The sequence below is a fragment of the Ochotona curzoniae genome, unplaced genomic scaffold (genome assembly GCF_017591425.1).
Source record: "Ochotona curzoniae isolate NIBS_2020 unplaced genomic scaffold, NIBS_Ocur_1.0 contig_883, whole genome shotgun sequence".
NCBI classification, from domain to species: domain Eukaryota; kingdom Metazoa; phylum Chordata; class Mammalia; order Lagomorpha; family Ochotonidae; genus Ochotona; species Ochotona curzoniae.
The window spans coordinates 63,467,491-63,487,642 of NW_024466599.1; the positions used below are offsets into that span (position 1 = coordinate 63,467,491).

The following is a 20,152-nucleotide window of genomic DNA, read 5'->3' on the forward strand; positions in this document are numbered from 1 at the left end:
TTTTTTAAAGATTTACTTATTTATTGGAGAGTCAGATATACAGGGAGGAAGATCTTCCGTCCGATGATTCACTCCCCAAGTGAGCGCAACGGCCAATGCTATGCTGATCCGAAGCCAGGATCCAGGAACTTCTTCCGCATATCCCACACGGGTGCAGGGTCCCAAAGCTTTGGGCCATCCTTGACTGCTTTCCCGGGCCACAGGCAGGGAGCTGGATGAGAAGTGGAACTGCTGGGACTAGAATCGGTGCCCATATGGGATCCCGGTACGTTCAAGGCGAAGACATTAGCTGCTAGGCCACACCGCCGGGCCCAAAAATTAATCTTTTAAAAAATGTTTATTTTTATTTGAAAGATTTACAAAGAAAAGAAGAGACAGAAATAGAAGGGTCTTCTATCCACTCGTTCGCTCTCCAAATAGCTACAATGGCTGGAGCAGAGCAGATCCAAAGCTAGGAGCCAGGAGACTCCTCCAGTCTCCCACACAAGTGCAGGATCCCAAGGCCTTGCACCATTCTCTGCTTCTTTTCCAGGTCACAAGCAGAGAGCTGTCTCTAAAGTGCAATAGCCAGGACAGGAACTGGTACCCACATGGGATGCCAGCACTGTGGGCAAAGGATCATCCAGTTGAGCCACTGTATTGTAGCCTACCCAATTTGCCCATTTTTTTAAAGATTGTAAAAAAATTTTATTTGAAAGTAAGATATATATATATAGAGAAGACACATACAGGATGATCTTCTGTGCTGATTCACTCCCCAAATGATTGCAGTGGGTGGAGCTGAGCCGATCTGAAGCCAGGAGCCAGGAACTTCTTTCTGGGTCTCCCATGCAGGTGCAGGGTCCCAAGGCTTGGGCTGTCCTCCACTGCTTTTCAAGGCCAGAAGCAGGGAGCTGGATGGGAAGCGGAGCTACCAGGATTAGAACCAGCACCCATATGGGATCCTGGTGCATGCAAGGCTAGAACTTGAGCCGCTAAGCTACCACACTAAACCTCCTTTGCCCATTTTGTAACTGAATCAGTTTGTTGGTGATTTTCTGATTTCTTTTGTTGTGTAGAAACTCCTGAGTTTGATATAATATTTTTCTGATTTTATGGAATTCCTTCCTAAGAGAGGACCTGGGACCACATGGGCCTAAGTATTCAACCTGGCCCTGCTGGGAGAGGGCTTCCAGTCTTAGTGGTGGTGTGTAAGCTTAGGGTCCCTAGAGTAGGCCTGGGGCTACAGCCACGGGCTAAAGTGGTTTGCCCTGCCTGGTGGGGAGGGGCTCTGGAGCCTGAGGCTGGAGATGGTGCGGAAACTAGGTATGCACGAAAGGTAAGCCTGTCTATGCCAGAGAACTAGCCAAAGACCCAAAACAGCTCTTCAAAAGATAGGATAAGGGACCTGGTATGGTTACCAAGTGGCTAAAGTCCTCACCTTGCTTGTGCCAGGATCCCATATGGGTACTGGTTGGTATCCAGCTTCTCTACTTCCCTGCCAGTTTTCCTTCCCTTCCAGCTCCCTGCTTGTAGCCTGGGAAAGTAGCCAAGGATGACCCAGAGCCTTGGGACTCTGCATCCACATGGGAGACCCAAAAGAAGCTCCTGGTTCCTGGCTTTGGATTGACTCAGCTCTATTATGGTCACTTGGGGACTGAATCAGTGCATGGAAGATCTTCCTTCTCTATATATCTGACTTTGCAATAAAATAAATCTTTTTTTTAATTGTTATTAACATTGTATTATGTGATACAGTTTTATAGGCACTGGGGATTCCCCCCACCCTCCCATACCCCTCCCCCCATAGTGGATTCCTCCACCTTGCTGCATAACCACAGTTCAAGTTCAGTTGAGATTCCTTCATTGCAAGCATATACCTAGCATAAAGTCCAGCGTCTTATTGTCCAGATAAGTTCAGTGGCCTCTTGGGGAGACCTTCTCTGGTCTTAAGGTAGAGCTAACAGAGTAAAGTTCTGGTCAGTTAAAAGCCCCAACAAAACCTCAGCATCAATATACAACATTATGGAATTAATTGACATAGTATTGAGTAAACAATATGTTAAAAATAATATAAGTTCAATTCTTCAAAACATCTGGGTTGAGACAGTATCAATGACACGTTCAAAAAATAACAAACAACCAAACAAAAATTACTGGTTAAATCAAGGCAAACATGTGGTATCTAATCTTTTGGGATTCACTCATTTCCCTTAGGATTATAGTTTCCAGTTGGGCCCATTTAGCCACAAAGAACTGCATTTTGTTTTTTTTAATAGCTGAGTAGTATTCCATGGAGTAGATGAACCAAAGCTTTCTTATCCAATCTTCTGCTGATGGGCATTTCGGTTGCTTCCATGTTTTTGCAATTACTGATTGTGCTGCTATGAACATAGGGATGCATGTTTGTCTGTCGTGAAACAGGTGTTTTGGATATATTCCTAGGAGTGCTATTGCTGGGTCATATGGTATGCAGATTTTGAGTTGTTTGAGTGTTCTCCAGACTGATTTTCATAAAGGCTGTACCAATTTGCAGCTCCACCAGCAGTGGAGTAGGGTTCCCTTTTCCCCGCATCCTCGCTAACAAGTGTCGTTGGTGTTCTTTTTTATGTGGGCCAATCTTACTGGTGTTAGGTGGTACCTCATCGATGTCTTAATTTGGATTTCCCTTATTGCCAGGGGACTGGAGCATTTTTTCATATGTTTGTTTGCCATTTGGACTTGTTCCTTTGTGAAATGTTTGCCCATTTCCCGTGCCCATTTCTTGAGTGGCTTGTTTGTTTTGGTTTTTGGTTGTTTTGAAGTTCTTTGTATATCCTGGAAATTAGCCCCCTATCGCCTATGTAGTGTGCAAAGATCTTCTCCCACTCTGTGGGTTGCTTTTTTATTTTGCTGATTGTTTCCCTTGCTGTACAGAAGCTTCTTAGTTTGATGAGGTCCCATTTGTTTATTCTGTTCTCAACTGCTATTGCGACCTAGGAGTAGGTCCCGACTTTCTAAGAAGGACACCAAAAGCAATAAAATAAATCTTAAAAAAAGATAAATCTTTAAAAATATGCAAGGTAAAGTATAGCCTTTGCTATCTCACTGTTAAGGCGTGGCATTTTAACATGGCACTTTGAGGCAGCCATGTTTTACTGGTCTCCTGTTTGTCTCTGGAAGCTGCTACTGAATCTCAGTGTGTCATGTGTAGCTAGTCTTTCAACCACAGCTTTAGGCCATTTGACCTACACTGCAGGTCAACTTCTACAGCAAACACCCAAGTCTGTAGATACTGTCTAATGTAATCATGGACAATCAATAGGCCATAGAGTAAATACTCATCAGTGTACGTCAAACCAGGGGCCTGAATCCACAGGTCAGCAGCAGGTCACACCTGAGGTGTTGCAAGTCCAAGTGGACAGAGGTCAAAGCAGAAACACCTCTCTCACCACTTTCCTGTCTCAGATCCCTGTATCTCTGAGTGTATGCCTGTGATTTCCTCACCTTTTACATAAACATTACTCCCCCCAAACAAATCATCACATGCAACAGTGTCTTGAAGTGTTTTCCTTATTTTTCTTCTAGCCATTTCATAGTTTTTGGTACTATATTGAGGTCTTGAGTCGATTTGTGTAAGTGGTGAGAGATAGCGATCTAATTTTATTCTGTATGTATAAGTCCAACATTGTTAGCAGCATTTACTTAAGCTTATCATTTGGCAATGCATGTTCTTGGCACCCTGGCCAAAATAAGTGCACTGCATTTGTGTGGATTAATTTCTGGTCTCTGAATTTTGTGACAGTACCAAGCTGTCTTAATTATAATACCTTGAGAGTAGGCTTTGAAATCCGGTGTTGAGATGCCATTAGTTGATTTCTTTGCTTAGGATTTCTTAAACTATTCTGGATCTTTTGTGTTGATGTCTGAATTTTGGTATTTTTTTAATTATTCAAAGGTTTTGTTATTATTTTGATAATAGTACTGAATCTGTAGATAATTATAGGTAGTATGAACATTGTAGCTATAGTAATTCTTCTACCCATTAAGGAGCTAATATCTTTCCATTTTATATATGTGTGAATGTATTTTTTTTTCTTTAAAGATTTATTTTTACTATTTTTTTTTTTGAAAGGCGGATATACAGAGAGGAGAGACAGAGAGGAAGATCCTCCATCCGATGATTCACTCCCCAAGTGAGCGCAACGGCCGATATCATGCCGATCTGAAGCCAGGAGCCTCTTCCGGGTCTCCCACACGGGTGCAGGGTCCCAAAGCTTTGGGCCGTCCTCGACTGCTTTCCCAGGCCACAGGCAGGGAGCTGGATGGGAAGCGGGGCTGCCGGGATTAGAACCGGCACCCATATGGGATCCCGAGCGTGCAAGGCAAGGACCCCAACCACTGCGCCACAGCGCCGGGCCCAGTGTGAATGTATTTTTTAAAGATTTATTTTTATTGGACAGTCGGATATACAAGGAGGAGAGACAGAGAGGAAGATCTTTTGTCCGTGGTTCACTCCCTAAGTGCCTGCAATGGCTGGAGCTGAGCTGATCTGAAGCCAGGAGCCAGGAACTTCTTCCAGGTCTCCCATGTAGGTGCAGGGTCCCAAGGCCTTGGACCGTCCTCTGCTGCTTTCCCAGGCCACAGTCAGGGAGCTAGATGGGAAGCAGGGCTCCCGGATTAGAACTGGCACCCATGCTGGCATTCAAGGTGATGACTTTAGCCGCTACACTATCGAGCAGAGCCCATGTTTTATCTTTTTATGTACTGTTTTCACAGGCCACAGGAAGGGAGCTGGATCCCAAGGGGAAAGATGGAATATGGACTGGTGCCCATATGGGATGCTGGGGCTGCTTCAGTGGGGAGGTGCCTAGGGGGAGTTCGACCATGGGGCTTGGGTAGAGGGAGCTTCCAGCAGTGTGGCTGCTGCTGGGGTACCTGAGCCAGATCAAACTCAATGTTTGGGGCCCTGGCCATGGCCACTGCTGCCATGCAGTGAGTGAGTCTTGCGCTTTGGGCAGCCAGTATGCCAAGTGGCACCAGGCTCTGCCCACTGTATGCCATCAGCGAGCTCTAGGGATTTTTTAGAGTATGTAATTGCTGCCTAGGCACATCCATGGATAAGGCCCAGTGTGCATGTAGGTGAGGAATGAATCCTGTGTGACTCCCAGTGACAGGGTCACTGAACTTGCAGGTAAGTGTGGTGACCAAGACCTGGTGGTTTGGAAGGAAGAGTGCATAAGATCTGTTTGGGTCAGACTGATTCACCAGCCCACATGGGAGTCCTGAGATGGGCTGTTAGCATACAACATTGCTGACTGCCACATGTCAGCCCACATGAAAGCCATGGCTAGGGGCCTGACTGGCAGGGTTAGATCATTGTACCTGACTGAGTGTTGGAACAGGGGATGGATCACATTAGGCAGGGTCATAATACTAATCAGCATGTGAGAGAACCAGGCCCAGGGGTAGATTCTCAGCAGTATAAGTGGACTCAACCCTGTGGAAATACAAATCCTGCTGGTTAGCTTATAAGTTGGGGCGGTGACAGGCTGAATAGGTGTGACCATGGAATCTGTCAAAACTCACAGTTACAGGGACCAGGACCCACATGTGCATCCTCAGACAGGGTGTGAGAAAGGCTGGGCTGCAACATCTTCCAGCTCATACAAAGGCCAAGATGGCGTTTGCTCAGCTAAGGTTTCCTCAGCCCTGCCAGGTCTGCCCCATCAATAACCAACCCACACATTAGCCAACAATTGGAGTTACCCTGCTCAGGCTGCCCAACATCCAGGCCTGGAACACGTGCTCACCAGTGGAAACTATAACCCCTAATGTGTGGGTTGGTTATTGATGGGGCAGACCTGGCAGGGCTGAGCAAACCTTAGCTCACCAGCAAAAACATAAATCAGGCTGGAGCACAAGTCATGCCAAGCTAGGCTCTTACATCTGTTGGTTTGTATGAACCTGGGATGGGAGTAGATTGAGCAGGGACAGGTTCCATCACCCACCATTGAGAATCAGGATGTAGGTTAGCCTGGAAGGGCCACGCTACAGTATCTAAGGCAAAGGCGAACACAGGTGATGGGCTATGCCAAGCTAGGTAAGAGTAACCACTGATACATGCAAAATCTATGGCTGGCAACAGGCTTTGTTCAGCAACCAAAGGAATACCCTGGCTGGGTTGGGGTTCCCAAGGGTGAGTGCAGGGACCAGGGTGGGCCAGCTGGGCATTCTGGTCTGGACATGGTTGCAGTCTTCCTTGGCACAAGTGTGGACTGGCCCAGGGTGCACTGGATTGGGCTAGACTCTAGCACCATCTAGTGCTCTGGAGGACCAGGGTAGGTGTAGGATGGACTAGGCAAGGTCTCTGACCCTACTGAGCCATGTGTGAGCTGTGTCTGGGTGTGCACTAGGCTTGGCTGAGCTCTAACACCCAACAGTAAGTACCAGGATGGATTGAAGGCCCATCAGGAAAGGCCACTGTTCCTGCCAGGACAGAAGGTGGACTAAGTAAGGCTGGCTCATGGAACCAGGTTTGTGTGAAATCTGGCATTGGGAGAGGTTCTGATGGAGGAACCTGAGCAACTCCTCTGTTGGGACATAGTCACTGCAGGTGAATGCAAGAACCACGACGACAGGGAGCAGCTCAGACCAGGCCAGGTCACAGTACTCACCAGCATACATTTGGTACAGCTTGGGGGAGGACCAGGCTAAACCAGGTCACATTACCTGCTGGCGAATCCAAGCACCAAAATAGAGTGTGAGTCAGACCGGGATCAGTTGCAACACATACCGGTACACATAGGGTCTGGGACTGGGGTCCTGCTGGGCTGAGCTAGGCTGTAACCCCCACAAGGGTCAGCTGGAATTGGGGGTGGGCCAGGCTACAGCACCTACTGACAAAGGCCGAGGCGAGGTGGGCCATGTGAGACTGGGCCGCAGCACCCAACATGCATGCGTGAGTTCCAGTGTGGGAGGGGACAAAGCTGGTACAGGGAAAGTGGAGAGCTCCCCTGCTGGATCACCACTCCCACTGGAGAGCGTGAGCTGGGATGGGGGCAGACCAGACCAGGCAGGGCTGTAATACCTGTTGTCCTCATGTGAGCTGGGTCAGGGAAAAGCCTGGCTGGGCTGATTGTTCCTACTGGTGCAAGCATAAATCAGAGTGAATGAGGGTTGGTTGGGTTTTGCTGTAGCATCAGCCGGCAGATGCTGGCACTGTGGGCTAATTCTGTCAAGTCAAACTGCAGAACCACCTGGAGAGTGCAAGATCCAGGAGTGGGAGTGGCCTAGGAAGGAAATCATGGGCACCTCCCTCTTGGGTTACCACTCCCACTGGAGAGCATGAAAACCAGGACAGGGGCAGGGGTGGCCAGACAGGTCAGCACCCACCAGCATGTGTGTGGGCTGGTAGTGGGGCTGGTTGGGTTGAACCAGGCTTCGATGCTCGTTGGCATGTATGACAGCTGAATGGGATGTAGGACAGACTGGACCAGTCTACTGTATATACTGGCAAGCAGGGGAACAGGGCAGGATATGGAACTGGTTGGGTTATGGTGGGTCACTCCAACTAGGCTGCAGCTCCCACTGGTATGCGTGAGGGTCGAGTATGAAGTGGGCAGATTCAGGCTGGACAGCAACACCCATTGGTTCGTGTGGCAGGCAGGGCTGGAGATAGAACTGACCCAGTAATTGCAACCACCAGCATATGCATAGAGTGACTGGGGCAATGATCTAGGTCGTAGCAAACTATCAGGTCAGAATCAGGTCTGGGATCACCTCAGATGAAGTTTTTTTTGGGATCCCTCCAACTGAACTACTGGTCTCAAAACCCTAACTATGAAGAGAACTACAGGTTCCATAGTCCAACCGTGGAGTGCATGTGTCAAAGCTCAACCTCCTCAGTGGCTCAGAAAGAGCAGTCCACAGCATGTCCAGGTGCATATGGACGATATGATAATATATTGGAACATGCAGAGGACATCTGGTATCACAACAAAGGACAGAACAAATTGATCAACTACTCCAGTTATGTGTTGGCAGTAAAAATCTGGGCAAGTGGGGACACTAAAGTGGACTATGTCCCCAGTGGGTTCTGAAGAGATTTCATTGTGCTTGAAATGGCAAAATTGGGAGCAATTCAGAACAGTTGAATTATCAAAGCCACTTGAGCAGGACCCTCGGAGCATACCCCATATCGGGGACCTTGGATAGGTGGGAGGCTTGGTGGGGCTTCTCTATTTAACTCCTCCCTTACGCTAAATACAGAAAAAAATGATAATGTGAAAACTATGGTCTTACCCACTTTCCTGTAACCCTTAATCCTTGGTGACCTAATCAACAAGGTAAAGATCATCAAAATTTTAAAATATGTTAAAAAAAATTTCTTAAGGATTTATTTGTTTTTATTGCAAAGTAAGATATACAGACAGGAAGAGAGAGTGACCGCAACTGCTGGTGCTGCGCTGATCCAAAGCCAGGAGCCAGGAACTTCTCCCAGGTATCCCAGAAGACTACAGGGTCCCAAGGCTTTGGGCTGTGCTCAACTGCTTTCCCAGGCCAGAAGCAAGTACCTGGATAGGAAGTGAGCTGCTGGGATTAGAACTGGCACCCATATGGGATCCTGGCACATTCAAGGCAAGCGCTTTAGCCAGTAGGCCACCGTGCCAGGCCCAAAAAAAATAATATTGATTACTACACCAGCATACCAGCTTCCAGCTTATATTTTTAGTACCTTCTTGATCTAATATCAGTACTGTACAACATTTTATACATATTCAAAGTTTTATAATTTGTTAGCATATAGTTGTTCTTAAGAGGTTCTTAGAATCCTTTGTATTTTTTTCACTTTTTTTGTTATTATCATTTTATGATACAGTTCCACAGGCCCTGGGATTTCCTTTGTCCCTTCTCCAATTCCATCCCCCCTCACTGAGTTCCTCTATATCATTACTAATGTATAGTTCTTCATACACAGTCATATGTGCATCATTTCGGGCATGGACAATGGCAGAGTCCACCATCCTATTGTCAAGTGTAGTAAACAGTTTCTTTGGGAGTCCATCTTTGTCTGTAAATAGAGATGCATACTGCATTCTATCCTCACATCTGGATATGGTAGTCATCATTACATAGTTGTTATACAAAATGAAAAACCACGATACAAAATCCTTTGTTTTTTTTTTTTTTAGGATTTTTTTAATGTTTATTTGAAAGTCAGTTATGGAGACACAGAGAGAGATCCACTAGTTCACTTCCCAAATGGCTGCAATGTCTAGAACTGGCTTGAATCTGAGAGCCAATAACTTATCCTGGATATCTCACATGGGTGCACAGTCCCAAGCACTTGTTATGGCTTTTTTTTTTTTTCAAATCTGTTTGGAGCTGGATCAGAAGTGTAGCAGCCAGGATTCAAACAGGTTCCCCTGTTGGATGATGGTACCACAGGCACAGGTGGGTGGCACAGGCATGTGCTCATGGTAGCAAGGGGAGTCCCTTTCTGTGGCTCAGCATGGGTGTGGAGAAGGGAGCAGCTCATCTGTCTGCACACTGCAGGAAGGCCCATCCTCAGTGCCCAGCCCTGTGCACCATGATGATGCAGGCCCTGGCCCCGCCAGAATGCGTAGGCCACTGACAGAGCAGTGCCTGTCCATGGGGTCACCTTGACTGACAGCACTGACTGCAGCCTAGTGAGGCTGATGAGGCAGTCAGGGAGTGGAGGGGGGAACAGGGACCTGAGTGTGGGAATGCCAGGGCTGGATTGCCTAGACAAGAGGTGGACTCTGATCAGAGATCCCAGAACACAGGGTGAGTGTTTCAGTCCCCAGGCTCCTGGCAGGCATGTGCAGGAACAAAGGTGCCAGCATTCCCTAAGGGAGGGGACCCCTGGGATTCTCCTAGCTAACTTCCTGGTGATGAAAAAGACAGATAAGGCAGATGGATGTGGGCTCCCTGCTCTGAGTTAGCTCAGCTTCTTGACCCTGGGATTGATGATTAACAGTTAGAAGCCAGCCAATGAGGGGGCTGCCCAGCAGAGGTGGGGCAGGTCCAGCACAGTCTCTCCTGGGTGTCAGTCACAGGCCAGGACTCTGAGGCCAGGCTGCAGAGGCTCAGCTCTGAGGGAACAGGTGAGGTGACTGGGGACAGGATGGGGCTTAGGGTGAGGCCCTAGGGTCCTATGTGTGGTGCTTGGGACAAGGGTCTGCAACGCCTGGGCCATGGTGGGGGACCAAAGGGCAGGGGACACCGTGGTGTCACTGTGATGAAGAGAAAGAAGTAAGAGCTGAGGAAGGCCCAGGGCTTTGTGCTCAAGCTGGCGGCAGGTGTGTGTTTGAGATTGTCACAGTAACTGTGGGCAGCAGATATTACAATCCCCTGCACTGCTAAGGAAGACCCACTCACCAACAAAGGTTGGGTGATGCTTGCAGCAGTATTGGTAGGACGGAAGTCTGTTTCAGCCCTGGTAGAAGACATATCTGCAACCTCTCTGGCTGAGACAAGGTTGCAGCCTTGAACAGGGACTCTGGGTAAGTTAGGCTTGCTGCACGGGTTCTCATGTGAGGCTTTCTGTCTTCTCCAGCGCAGCAGCAGCGTGCAGGGACTCTTCAGCTATCTCTGTGGACTTTGAGATTCACTGTCACCCTCCATGGCTCCTTACCACATCCGCAAATACCACGTCGGAGACCACAAGCAGGTGCTGGCCCTGTTTGCCCAGGGCATGGAGGAGCACATCCCTGCAACATTCTACCGCCTGTTGAAGCTACCCCGAGCCCTCCTGCTCTTGGCTGGAGTGCCCCTCATGCTCCTCCTGGTCTTTGGCTCCTGGCTCCTGGCCCTGTTAGCAAGCCTCACCTTCCTTGTGGTCCTTAGGTTTGCTACGGCATATCCCTTTAAATTATATATTGCCATGAGTTTGCAGACAGACATGGCTGACATTGTGAAAACCTACCTGAGTGGCAGAGGCTCCTGCTTCTGGGTGGCTGAGTCTGAGGGGCAGGTGGTGGGCACAGTGGGAGCTCTGCCCGTGGAGGAGCCCACCTTGCGGGAGAAGCAGCTGCAGCTCTTTCACCTGTCTGTGGGCATGGAACACCGGGGTCAGGGCATAGCAAAGTCCCTGGTCAGGACAGTCATCCAGTTTGCCCGGGACCAGGGCTACAGTGAGGTAGTCCTGGAGACCAGTGTAGTGCAGTCAGCTGCCCTGAGCCTCTACCAGGCCATGGGCTTCCAGGTTGTACGCCATTCTTACTTCCACATAAGTGCAAAGCTAATAGAGCTTACTATCATTCACTTAGTCTTGACACTGTCTTCAGCTCAAGGAATGGGGCTCTGACCTATGTCCTGTGTGTGTGTCTGGAGAGGATCCACTCGGCCTGGCCACCACTAACCCTAGCACTATAGAGCTGTCAACAATAAAAGCTCTTGTGGGACCCAGTATCATAGCCTCCTGGGTAAAGTCCTTGCCTTGCTTGCGCCGGCATCCTGTTTAGGTCATAGTTCGTATCCTGGCTGCTTGACTTGCCTTCCAGCTTTCTACTTGTGGCGTGGGAGAGCAGTGGAGGATGGCCCAAAACCTTGGAAGTTGCAGACCTCTGTGCTAGAACCAGAGGATACTACTGGCTCTTACTTTGGATTGGGAATAAACCTGCAGACAGAAGATGTTTTGTCTGTATCTCCTATCTCTATATATCTGCCTTTCAAATAAATATAAATAAATCTTTAAAAGAAAAAGAACTATTTTCTTGCTGCGTGTCCGAAACCCACCTGTCTGATGTTGGGAGCTCTAGGGGCTGTGCTTTGCTCTGTCTGATTGGACGCCTCTGTTTTCACTTCCCCACTTGCAGCCACAATCCATGAGAAACCAGCTGCCCAGCTATCCCTGTGCAGGCTTCAATCTGTGAATGTGTAGAGAGCAGTTGGAGCGGAACAGGCTGGGCATAGGTCCACTTCCCTTGACCTTTGAAACCCAGGAAGGCTAAAAGCTGTTGCAGTGCTGTCTCAGCTTCACATGGCCAACACTGGGCTGCCCTAAGCTTAGCACTGACCCTGGTTGTAGCATTCTGCCTGGCAGGTGTCCTAGTCTTGCTCTGCGCCGCCCTCTACTGGCTTAAGTGCCTAGATGTGCAAGGAAGGGTCTGGCTCAATCTCTGGAATCCAGTCCTCGCAGCTGCACCAGGTGGGGGTAATGTCAACAAGCTTGAGTTCCCAGGGTAGGGCTCCAACTTCCTGAGCACGCCCAGGTTACCTGGCAGGTTGCCAGGTTGGCACCTGGCAGGTGATCTGTGGAATCACCAAGTTGTCTATGAGACCACATCATCTCCAGTGCTGCTGTCCCAGCTCTTTTGGCCCTGGCTTTGGATCCCAAGCATCTCTTCCTGGAAGCTCTGGCTCTTAGCCCAGCCATATGTTCTGGGGTGACCTGGGTTGCTTTTGGGCTGGGGGCAGGAATTCTACCAGGTCTGTTCTAGGAAAGGCAGAGCTCAAATCCTGGGAATTCCTCTTCTCAGTTGCTGGGTTCCAGCAGGGTGTGCATGCATGGGAGGGAGAGGAAGGGTTTCCAGTGGGTCAGCTTTGAAGGAACCGGAGCTAACTGTGAGTCTTCACCTACCCGGGAAGACCGGTCTAGAGGAAGAAGAGAGTCCCGATAGACATAGTAGCAGAATGAGACATGCATCATGGGTGATCCGTGACTGATGCCAACAGATCCCAGGTCAGCTTCCGGGCAAATGCAGGCCTCATTAGGTCATTTAGTGATTGATAGTGTACTCTACCAGGGATTTTCTAACCTGAAAGATGTTCTCGAAATAGACTTGCTTGTTGGCTGTGCTGTAGTGTGTGCCTGCAGTGCTGCCATCCCATGTGGGCACTGGTACCAGCCCCATCTGGCCACTTTTTGTGTTTTACTTTTTAAAAATATTGAATGCAAGATTGAGAGGGATGAACACCCATGTGGGACTCTGATTAGGGTGAAGAGGATCAGTTGAGAGAAATGCACACCCGGGTGGGACTCTGATTAGGATGGAGAGGGTTAGGTATGGAAGAAGGTGGGTGAGTAGGACAAATATTTCCCTTTTTTCCCTTTGTGTCCAAATGGGAGAAGGGAAAGAGCCACTCCTTGTTGTTGAAATGCATCAGCACCTGGGGATAGGGGACAGTCATCTGGGGGTGCCTTAGAGACTCCATTGTAGCAGGGGAGGAGTGTTTGAATAGTTGAGTGGTTTTCACAGTTCTGAGTCATAGGCTTCATTGCACCAGGATTGAGAAAATCTTTCAGAGGTCTATGGGCTGACCAAGTTCACCTCAGTGTGTATCTACACATCCAGGAACATGTTGTAAAGTTTGGCCTGGAGAGTGGTCCACCTGTTCTGCTTTACTTCCTTCCTCTGATGAGACGCTCAACATCACCTGCTGTCCTAGATGAACCAGTCATCATGTCAACTATTTACATTTGAACATATTGTCCACCGCACAGGCATCAACAACTGAGGAGGCACAGTCCTGATACCTTCACTCCATGATTGGACCAGACATCCTGTGATTTTTTTTTAAAGATTTATTTATTGGAAAGTGAGATATACAGAGAGGAGGAAAGAGAGAGAGGAAGATCTTCCATCTAATGATTCACTCCCCAAATAAGCACAACGGCCGATGCTATGCCGATCCAAAGCCAGGATCCAGGAACTTCTTCCAGGTATCCCACATGGGTGCAGGGTCCCAAAGCTTGGGCCGTCCTCCACTGCTTTCCCAGGCCACAAGCAGGGAGCAGGATGTGAAGTGGAGCTGCTGGGATTAGAACCGGTTCCCATATGTAATCCCGGTGCGTTCAAGGCAAGGACTTTAGCCGCTAGGCCATGCCGCCAGGCCCAATCCTGTGATTTTCCATGTTCAGCTGGCCATTTCTTTTTTTTTTTTTAATTCATTTATTGTGGTAATCTTTATATACTTGATTAGGGCACAAAAGGTCAAGAAGTATTGGGAAGTGGATAAGATCATTGTTTCCACATTAATATTATTTTTTTCTGTATCCAGGGTAAGGGAAGAGATAAAAACAAAAACCCTACCAGACCTCCTACCCATCCGAGGTCCCCTACATGGGTCATGCTCTGAGGGTCCTAAACAAGTGGTTTTGATAGTTCAACAGTTCTGAATTGCTGCCAATCTCACTATTCCAAGCATGATGATATCTCTTCAGAATCCACTGGCTGACATAGTCTCTTCATGTTTGGAGTTCTGAATCCAATAATTCAGTTGGAGGGATCCCAAAGAAAAACTTCATCTGAGGTGATCCCAGACCTGATTCTTGTGCGTGCTTGCCAGCACAGGTTCTGGCACAGACCATCGCCCCAGTCACTCTATGCATATGCTGGTGGTTGCAATTGCTGGGTCAGTTCTATCTCCAGCCCTGCCTGCCACACGAACCAATGGGTGTTGCTGTCCAGCCTGAATCTGCCCACTTCATACTCGACCCTCACGCATACCAGTGGGAGCTGCAGCCTAGTTGGAGTGACCCATCATAACCCAACCAGCTCCATACCCTGCCCTGTTCCCCTGCTTGCCAGTATATACAGTAGACTGGTCCAGTCTGTCCTACATCCCATTCAGCTGTCATACATGCCAACGAGCATCGAAGCCTGGTTCAACCCAACCAGCCCCACTACCAGCCCACACACATGCTGGTGGGTGCTGTCCTGTCCGGCCACCCCTGCCCCTGTCCTGGTTTTCATGCTCTCCAGTGGGAGTGGTAACCCAAGAGAGAGGTGCCCATGATTTCCTTCCTAGGCCACTCCCACTCCTGCATCTTGCACTCTCCAGGTAGTTCTGCAGTTTGACTTGACAGAATTAGCCCACAGTGCCAGCATCTGCCGGCTGATGCTACAGCAAAACCCAACCAACCCTCATTCACTCTGATTTATGCTTGCACCAGTAGGAACAATCAGCCCAGCCAGGCTTTTCCCTGACCCAGCTCACATGAGGACAACAGGTATTACAGCCCTGCCTGGTCTGGTCTGCCCCCATCCCAGCTCACGCTCTCCAGTGGGAGTGGTGATCCAGCAGGGGAGCTCTCCACTTTCCCTGTACCAGCTTTGTCCCCTCCCACACTGGAACTCACGCATGCATGTTGGGTGCTGCGGCCCAGTCTCACATGGCCCACCTCGCCTCGGCCTTTGTCAGTAGGTGCTGTAGCCTGGCCCACCCCCAATTCCAGCTGACCCTTGTGGGGGTTACAGCCTAGCTCAGCCCAGCAGGACCCCAGTCCCAGACCCTATGTGTACTGGTATGTGTTGCAACTGATCCCGGTCTGACTCACACTCTATTTTGGTGCTTGGATTCGCCAGCAGGTAATGTGACCTGGTTTAGCCTGGTCCTCCCCCAAGCTGTACCAAATGTATGCTGGTGAGTACTGTGACCTGGCCTGGTCTGAGCTGCTCCCTGTCGTCGTGGTTCTTGCATTCACCTGCAGTGACTATGTCCCAACAGAGGAGTTGCTCAGGTTCCTCCATCAGAACCTCTCCCAATGCCAGATTTCACACAAACCTGGTTCCATGAGCCAGCCTTACTTAATCCACCTTCTGTCCTGGCAGGAACAGTGGCCTTTCCTGATGGGCCTTCAATCCATCCTGGTACTTACTGTTGGGTGTTAGAGCTCAGCCAAGCCTAGTGCACACCCAGACACAGCTCACACATGGCTCAGTAGGGTCAGAGACCTTGCCTAGTCCATCCTACACCTACTCTGGTCCTCCAGAGCACTAGATGGTGCTAGAGTCTAGCCCAATCCAGTGTACTCTGGGCCAGTCCACACTTGTGCCAAGGAAGACTGCAACCATGTCCAGACCAGAATGCCCAGCTGGCCATTTCTCATCAGGTTCCCCAATAATGCACCTGGAAAAGCAGCATAAAACGTACCATGAGGGTACCAGGTAGAGGGTCCTGGCTTCTGGCTTTGAATTGTTGAGCTCCAGTTATAAACATTTAGGGTTGAATCAGCAAATGGAAGAATTTCCTCTCTCCCTCTGTAACTCTACCTTCTAAATAAATAAATCAATCTTTGAAAAAAAAGAGAAAATTAATAGTCTAGACTGAGAGTTCACAACCTGCTCAGGTCAAAGCTATTTGTCAATGTCTATGGTGTAAGAATTTACAGCTGCCCTCAGCCAAAGCAGCAACTTCAATCCAGCAGTGACATTGTGCTGGAATGATTTGGCCTCAGCTTCCTTGTATTGGTAACCATGCAGTTCAAATTCAAGAGGGTCTGCTGAAGCACCACTGCTGTACCAGAAGGTCTCCCTCAGGCCTTGCCACAGGCCTTTTGTATGCCCTCTGCCCCAATACTGTTCACAGGGCACAGAGCAGATTTCTGCATGGGAAGGACTCCTCATGCATGGCTAAGCACACTCTCTTGACTGCTGGCTATGTGAGTGTGGCCTTCTGTGACAGTCATTGTCTGTTCCTTCCAGTCCACCCTGGACCTCATGGGCCCAGCACAGCAGGCTTCAGAATGCAAATAGAGCCACTTTGGGCAAGCCTAAACCAAAACAAAGAATTAGAGTGCTTGCAACTCTGTATTTATATCACTACAATTCACAACTTCAAGGACATGGGTACAACCCATATGTCCTTCAATAGATGAAGGATAAACAAACTGTGGCCCTGGGAAAGCAGTCGAGGACAGCCTCAAACCTTGGGACCCTGCACCTACATGGGAGACCCAGATGAAGTTCCTGGTTCCTGGCTTCAGATTGGTTCAGCTCTAGCCATTGCTGTCTTTTGGGGAGTAAATCAACAGACGAAGACATTTCTGTCTCTCTCCTCTGTATATCTGACTTTCCAATAAAAATAAAATAAATCTTAAAAAAAAAAAATAAAGACAGGAGGTGTGTGAAAGAGATTGATCTTGCGTCTGCTGGTTCACTCCCTAAAAGCTGTTATAGCCAGGTCTGGGCCAGGCTGGAGACAGGAGCCTTGGACTGCATCCAGACCACCCAGAAGGTGACCTCACAGGTGTATTAAGGGGAAACTGGATCAGAACTAGAGCACCAGAACCCATTGTGATGGTCTAATGACTAAATCCTCCTCTGAATACGCTGGGATCCCATATGGGCATTGCTTTGTGTCCTAGCTGCTCCACTTCCCACCCAGTTCTCTGCTTGTGTCCTGGGAAAGCAGAGGAGGATGGCCCAAAATTCTTGGACTCTGCAACCCCTTGGGAAAATTGTGAGAAGCTCCTGGCTTGGGATCAGTTCAGCTTGGGCCATTGTGGCCACTTGGGGAGTGAACCAGCAGATGAAAGATGTCTCTCTGAATATCTGCCTTTCCAATAAAAAGAAATACATCCTTTAAAATTTTTTTAAAAAGAAGGAGACTTAGAATACCAGAGATTTGAACTGTTATTCATGTGGGATGCCAGCACCAGAAGTGATAGCTTAACCCACTGTACCACAATGCCAGCCCCTATTGTGTTCTTTTGGAGGTTCCATACTTCCTCCTTGCTTCTTCACCTTTCCTATGTTCCATCATTAATGTCTGCTTATGTGCTGTAGTACTTTCTTCTCTGTGAAGTGTCAGTGGAAAATCCCCTTCTTGTTGTGCGGATAACATGCAAGGTACCACTTGGGTTGTTGTTTGACTTCGTTCTAGGTAAACCCAGAGGTGTCAGCTCTAGGTGAATTTGTTAGCCATTGTTCGTGCCATCAATGAGCACAGTGCTGCAGTGTCTGTCTGCAGTGCTCATGCAGTGTGCATTTGAGGCACTGCGCATCCTCAATCCCCAAGAGCTGGGTTCAGATACACCAAGGTTCCAATGCCTGTAGCCATACTCCTGATACTGTGTGGCATGCAGGGCACTGTCCCCTTGTCCTACCAGGAAGCCCGAATGATACTGGGGCTTAAGACACCTGTAGCCTAGGCCCCAAATCTGTGTAGGGTGGGTGGGAGCTTCTCCAGACCCTGCATGTTGGGTGGGATTGTTGCTGTAGCTTGCAGTACCACAAGTCCTAGTCCCACCCAACAGGGGACATGAAGGGAAACTTGGCCCAACCAACCAGGTAAACATGGCTTTTGCAGGGGATTGTGCAGAGGCAGGGGTGGGTCTGGAGCAGGCTGATGCAGCGAACAGCTTCCCTGTGTCTTGTAGATCAGACACTGGTGAGTAACTCTGAGAAGAAGTTCAAGGCTGAGAGCTGCAGGGCTACCACTACCAGATGAGGTGGAGTCCTCCAGCTCTTACAGGGTCAGAACCATGTGAATAGGGCATAGTGGGCTGTCAAGTGCAAGCCAGAAATAAAAGAAAGCAGTATGGGCTCTTCTTAGACCAGGGGTGAGTGCAAGCAACCTAAGGATTGTGGAACCCACAGCAGCATCCGCAAGCCCCTAGAAGCCACCAGGCATGCAAAGGTGATTTGGGGATTCTGCAGTGTTGAAAAAGACCCATAGTCTCAAAGTGACTGGGTGACAACAACATTCACACAGGCAGAGAGCCTGGGTTGGATACAGAGAAGACATTTCTGTTACCTCTGGCTAAGATAGAGTTGTAACCTTGAACAGGGACTCCGGGTAAGTTAGGCTTGCTGCAGGAGTTCTCATGTGAGATTTCCTGTCTTCTCCAGGGCAGAAGCAGCATGCAGGGACTCTCAGCTATTTCTGTGGACTTTGAGATTCACTGTCACCCTCCATGGCTCCTTACCCCATCCGCAAATACCATGTCGGAGACCACAAGCAGGTGCTGGCCCTGTTTGCCCAGGGCATGGAGGAGCACATCCCTGCAACATTCTACCGCCTGTTGAAGCTACCCCGAGCCCTCCTGCTCTTGGCTGGAGTGCCCCTCATGCTCCTCCTGGTCTTTGGCTCCTGGCCCTGATGGCAAGCCTCACCTTCCTCATGGTCCTTAGGTTTGCTACTGCATATCCCTTTAAATTATTAAATTATATATTGCCATGAGTTTGCAGACAGACATGGCCGACATTGTGAAAACCTACCTGAGTGGCAGAGGCTCCTGCTTCTGGGTGGCTGAGTCTGAGGGGCAGGTGGTGGGCACAGTGGGAGCTCTGCCCGTGGAGGAGCCCACCTTGCGGGAGAAGCAGCTGCAGCTCTTTCACCTGTCTGTGGGCATGGAACACCGGGGTCAGGGCATAGCGAAGTCCCTGGTCAGGACAGTCATCCAGTTTGCCCGGGACCAGGGCTACAGTGAGGTAGTCCTGGAGACCAGTGTAGTGCAGTCAGCTGCCCTGAGCCTCTACCAGGCCATGGGCTTCCAGGTTGTACGCCATTCTTACTTCCACATAAGTGCAAGGCTAATAGAGCTTACTATCATTCACTTAGTCTTTTCATTGTCTTAGTTCAAGCAAGAGTACTCTGACCTATGTTCTGTGCATGAATCAGGAGAGGATCCTCAAACCTGACGGCCGCTAACTCCAGTTCTGCAGAGCTGTCAAAAATATAAGCTCTTCTGCTGTTGCACGTCTGAGTCCACCTGGCTGGTGTGTCAGAGTTCTAGGGTCTATGCTTTGCTCCGTCTGCTTCAGTTTTCTGTTTTCACTTCCCCTGCACACAGTCACAGTTCATGAGAAACCAGCTATTGAACTATTCCGGTGCGGATAGCAAAGCAAAGTTAATGACAGTAAGCACTACTAGCCTGCACCTATGTGGAAGTAAGAATGGTATACAATCTCACGTGCAGACAGCAAAGCAAGAGCAGACACAGGCAGAAGCTCGCTCAAATCTCAGTGGCTGTGACACATGTCACCTCCTAGACCCCAGAGAGAAGGGACATGCCTGTGCAGGCACGAGCTGCAGGGATCTCGGTCAAGTCACAGGGTGCCTACATGTGGGCAGAAGCAGCCCGCCATGCCTGGGTCTCCTGCAGAGGCTGCTCACCCTGCAGAGCAGAAGGCCAGCTCAGAGAGCATGTGGCATGCTGCTATGGCTACCACATTGTTGTGGTGCACTTCATGGCAGCAAAAACCCCTACCATCTCACCTTAGAGTCCCAGGCTGTCCTTTCCACACCTGGGCAGGGAATAGGATGCAAGGGCCTGGGCTGTTGTTGGCAACCCTTGGCTGCTCTCCCAGGAGTACCTCTATAGCCCTCCGTATGTCCAGGGCTCTTTCATTTGTCACTGGGTCCTCCATGGCAAATACCTGCAATACAGGTGTCCCTTTGCAGATATCTGTGAGTTCAGGGACCAGCCCTGGGTCTGCGG

General features: G+C 49.2%; 1 protein-coding gene and 1 pseudogene across 1 annotated transcript; both read left to right on the top strand.

Annotated features, from left to right (window-relative positions):
- The first annotated feature begins 10,091 nt into the window (after positions 1-10,091).
- LOC121165394 (putative N-acetyltransferase 8B) lies at positions 10,092-11,297 on the top strand. The gene has a single exon (XM_040994122.1). It carries the CDS (start codon positions 10,607-10,609, stop codon positions 11,288-11,290), a length of 684 nt encoding a protein of 227 aa, XP_040850056.1. The 5' UTR covers positions 10,092-10,606; the 3' UTR covers positions 11,291-11,297.
- Positions 11,298-18,579: 7,282 nt separating this feature from the next.
- Positions 18,580-19,565, top strand: LOC121165395 (annotated as a pseudogene).
- The last annotated feature ends 587 nt before the right edge of the window (positions 19,566-20,152 follow it).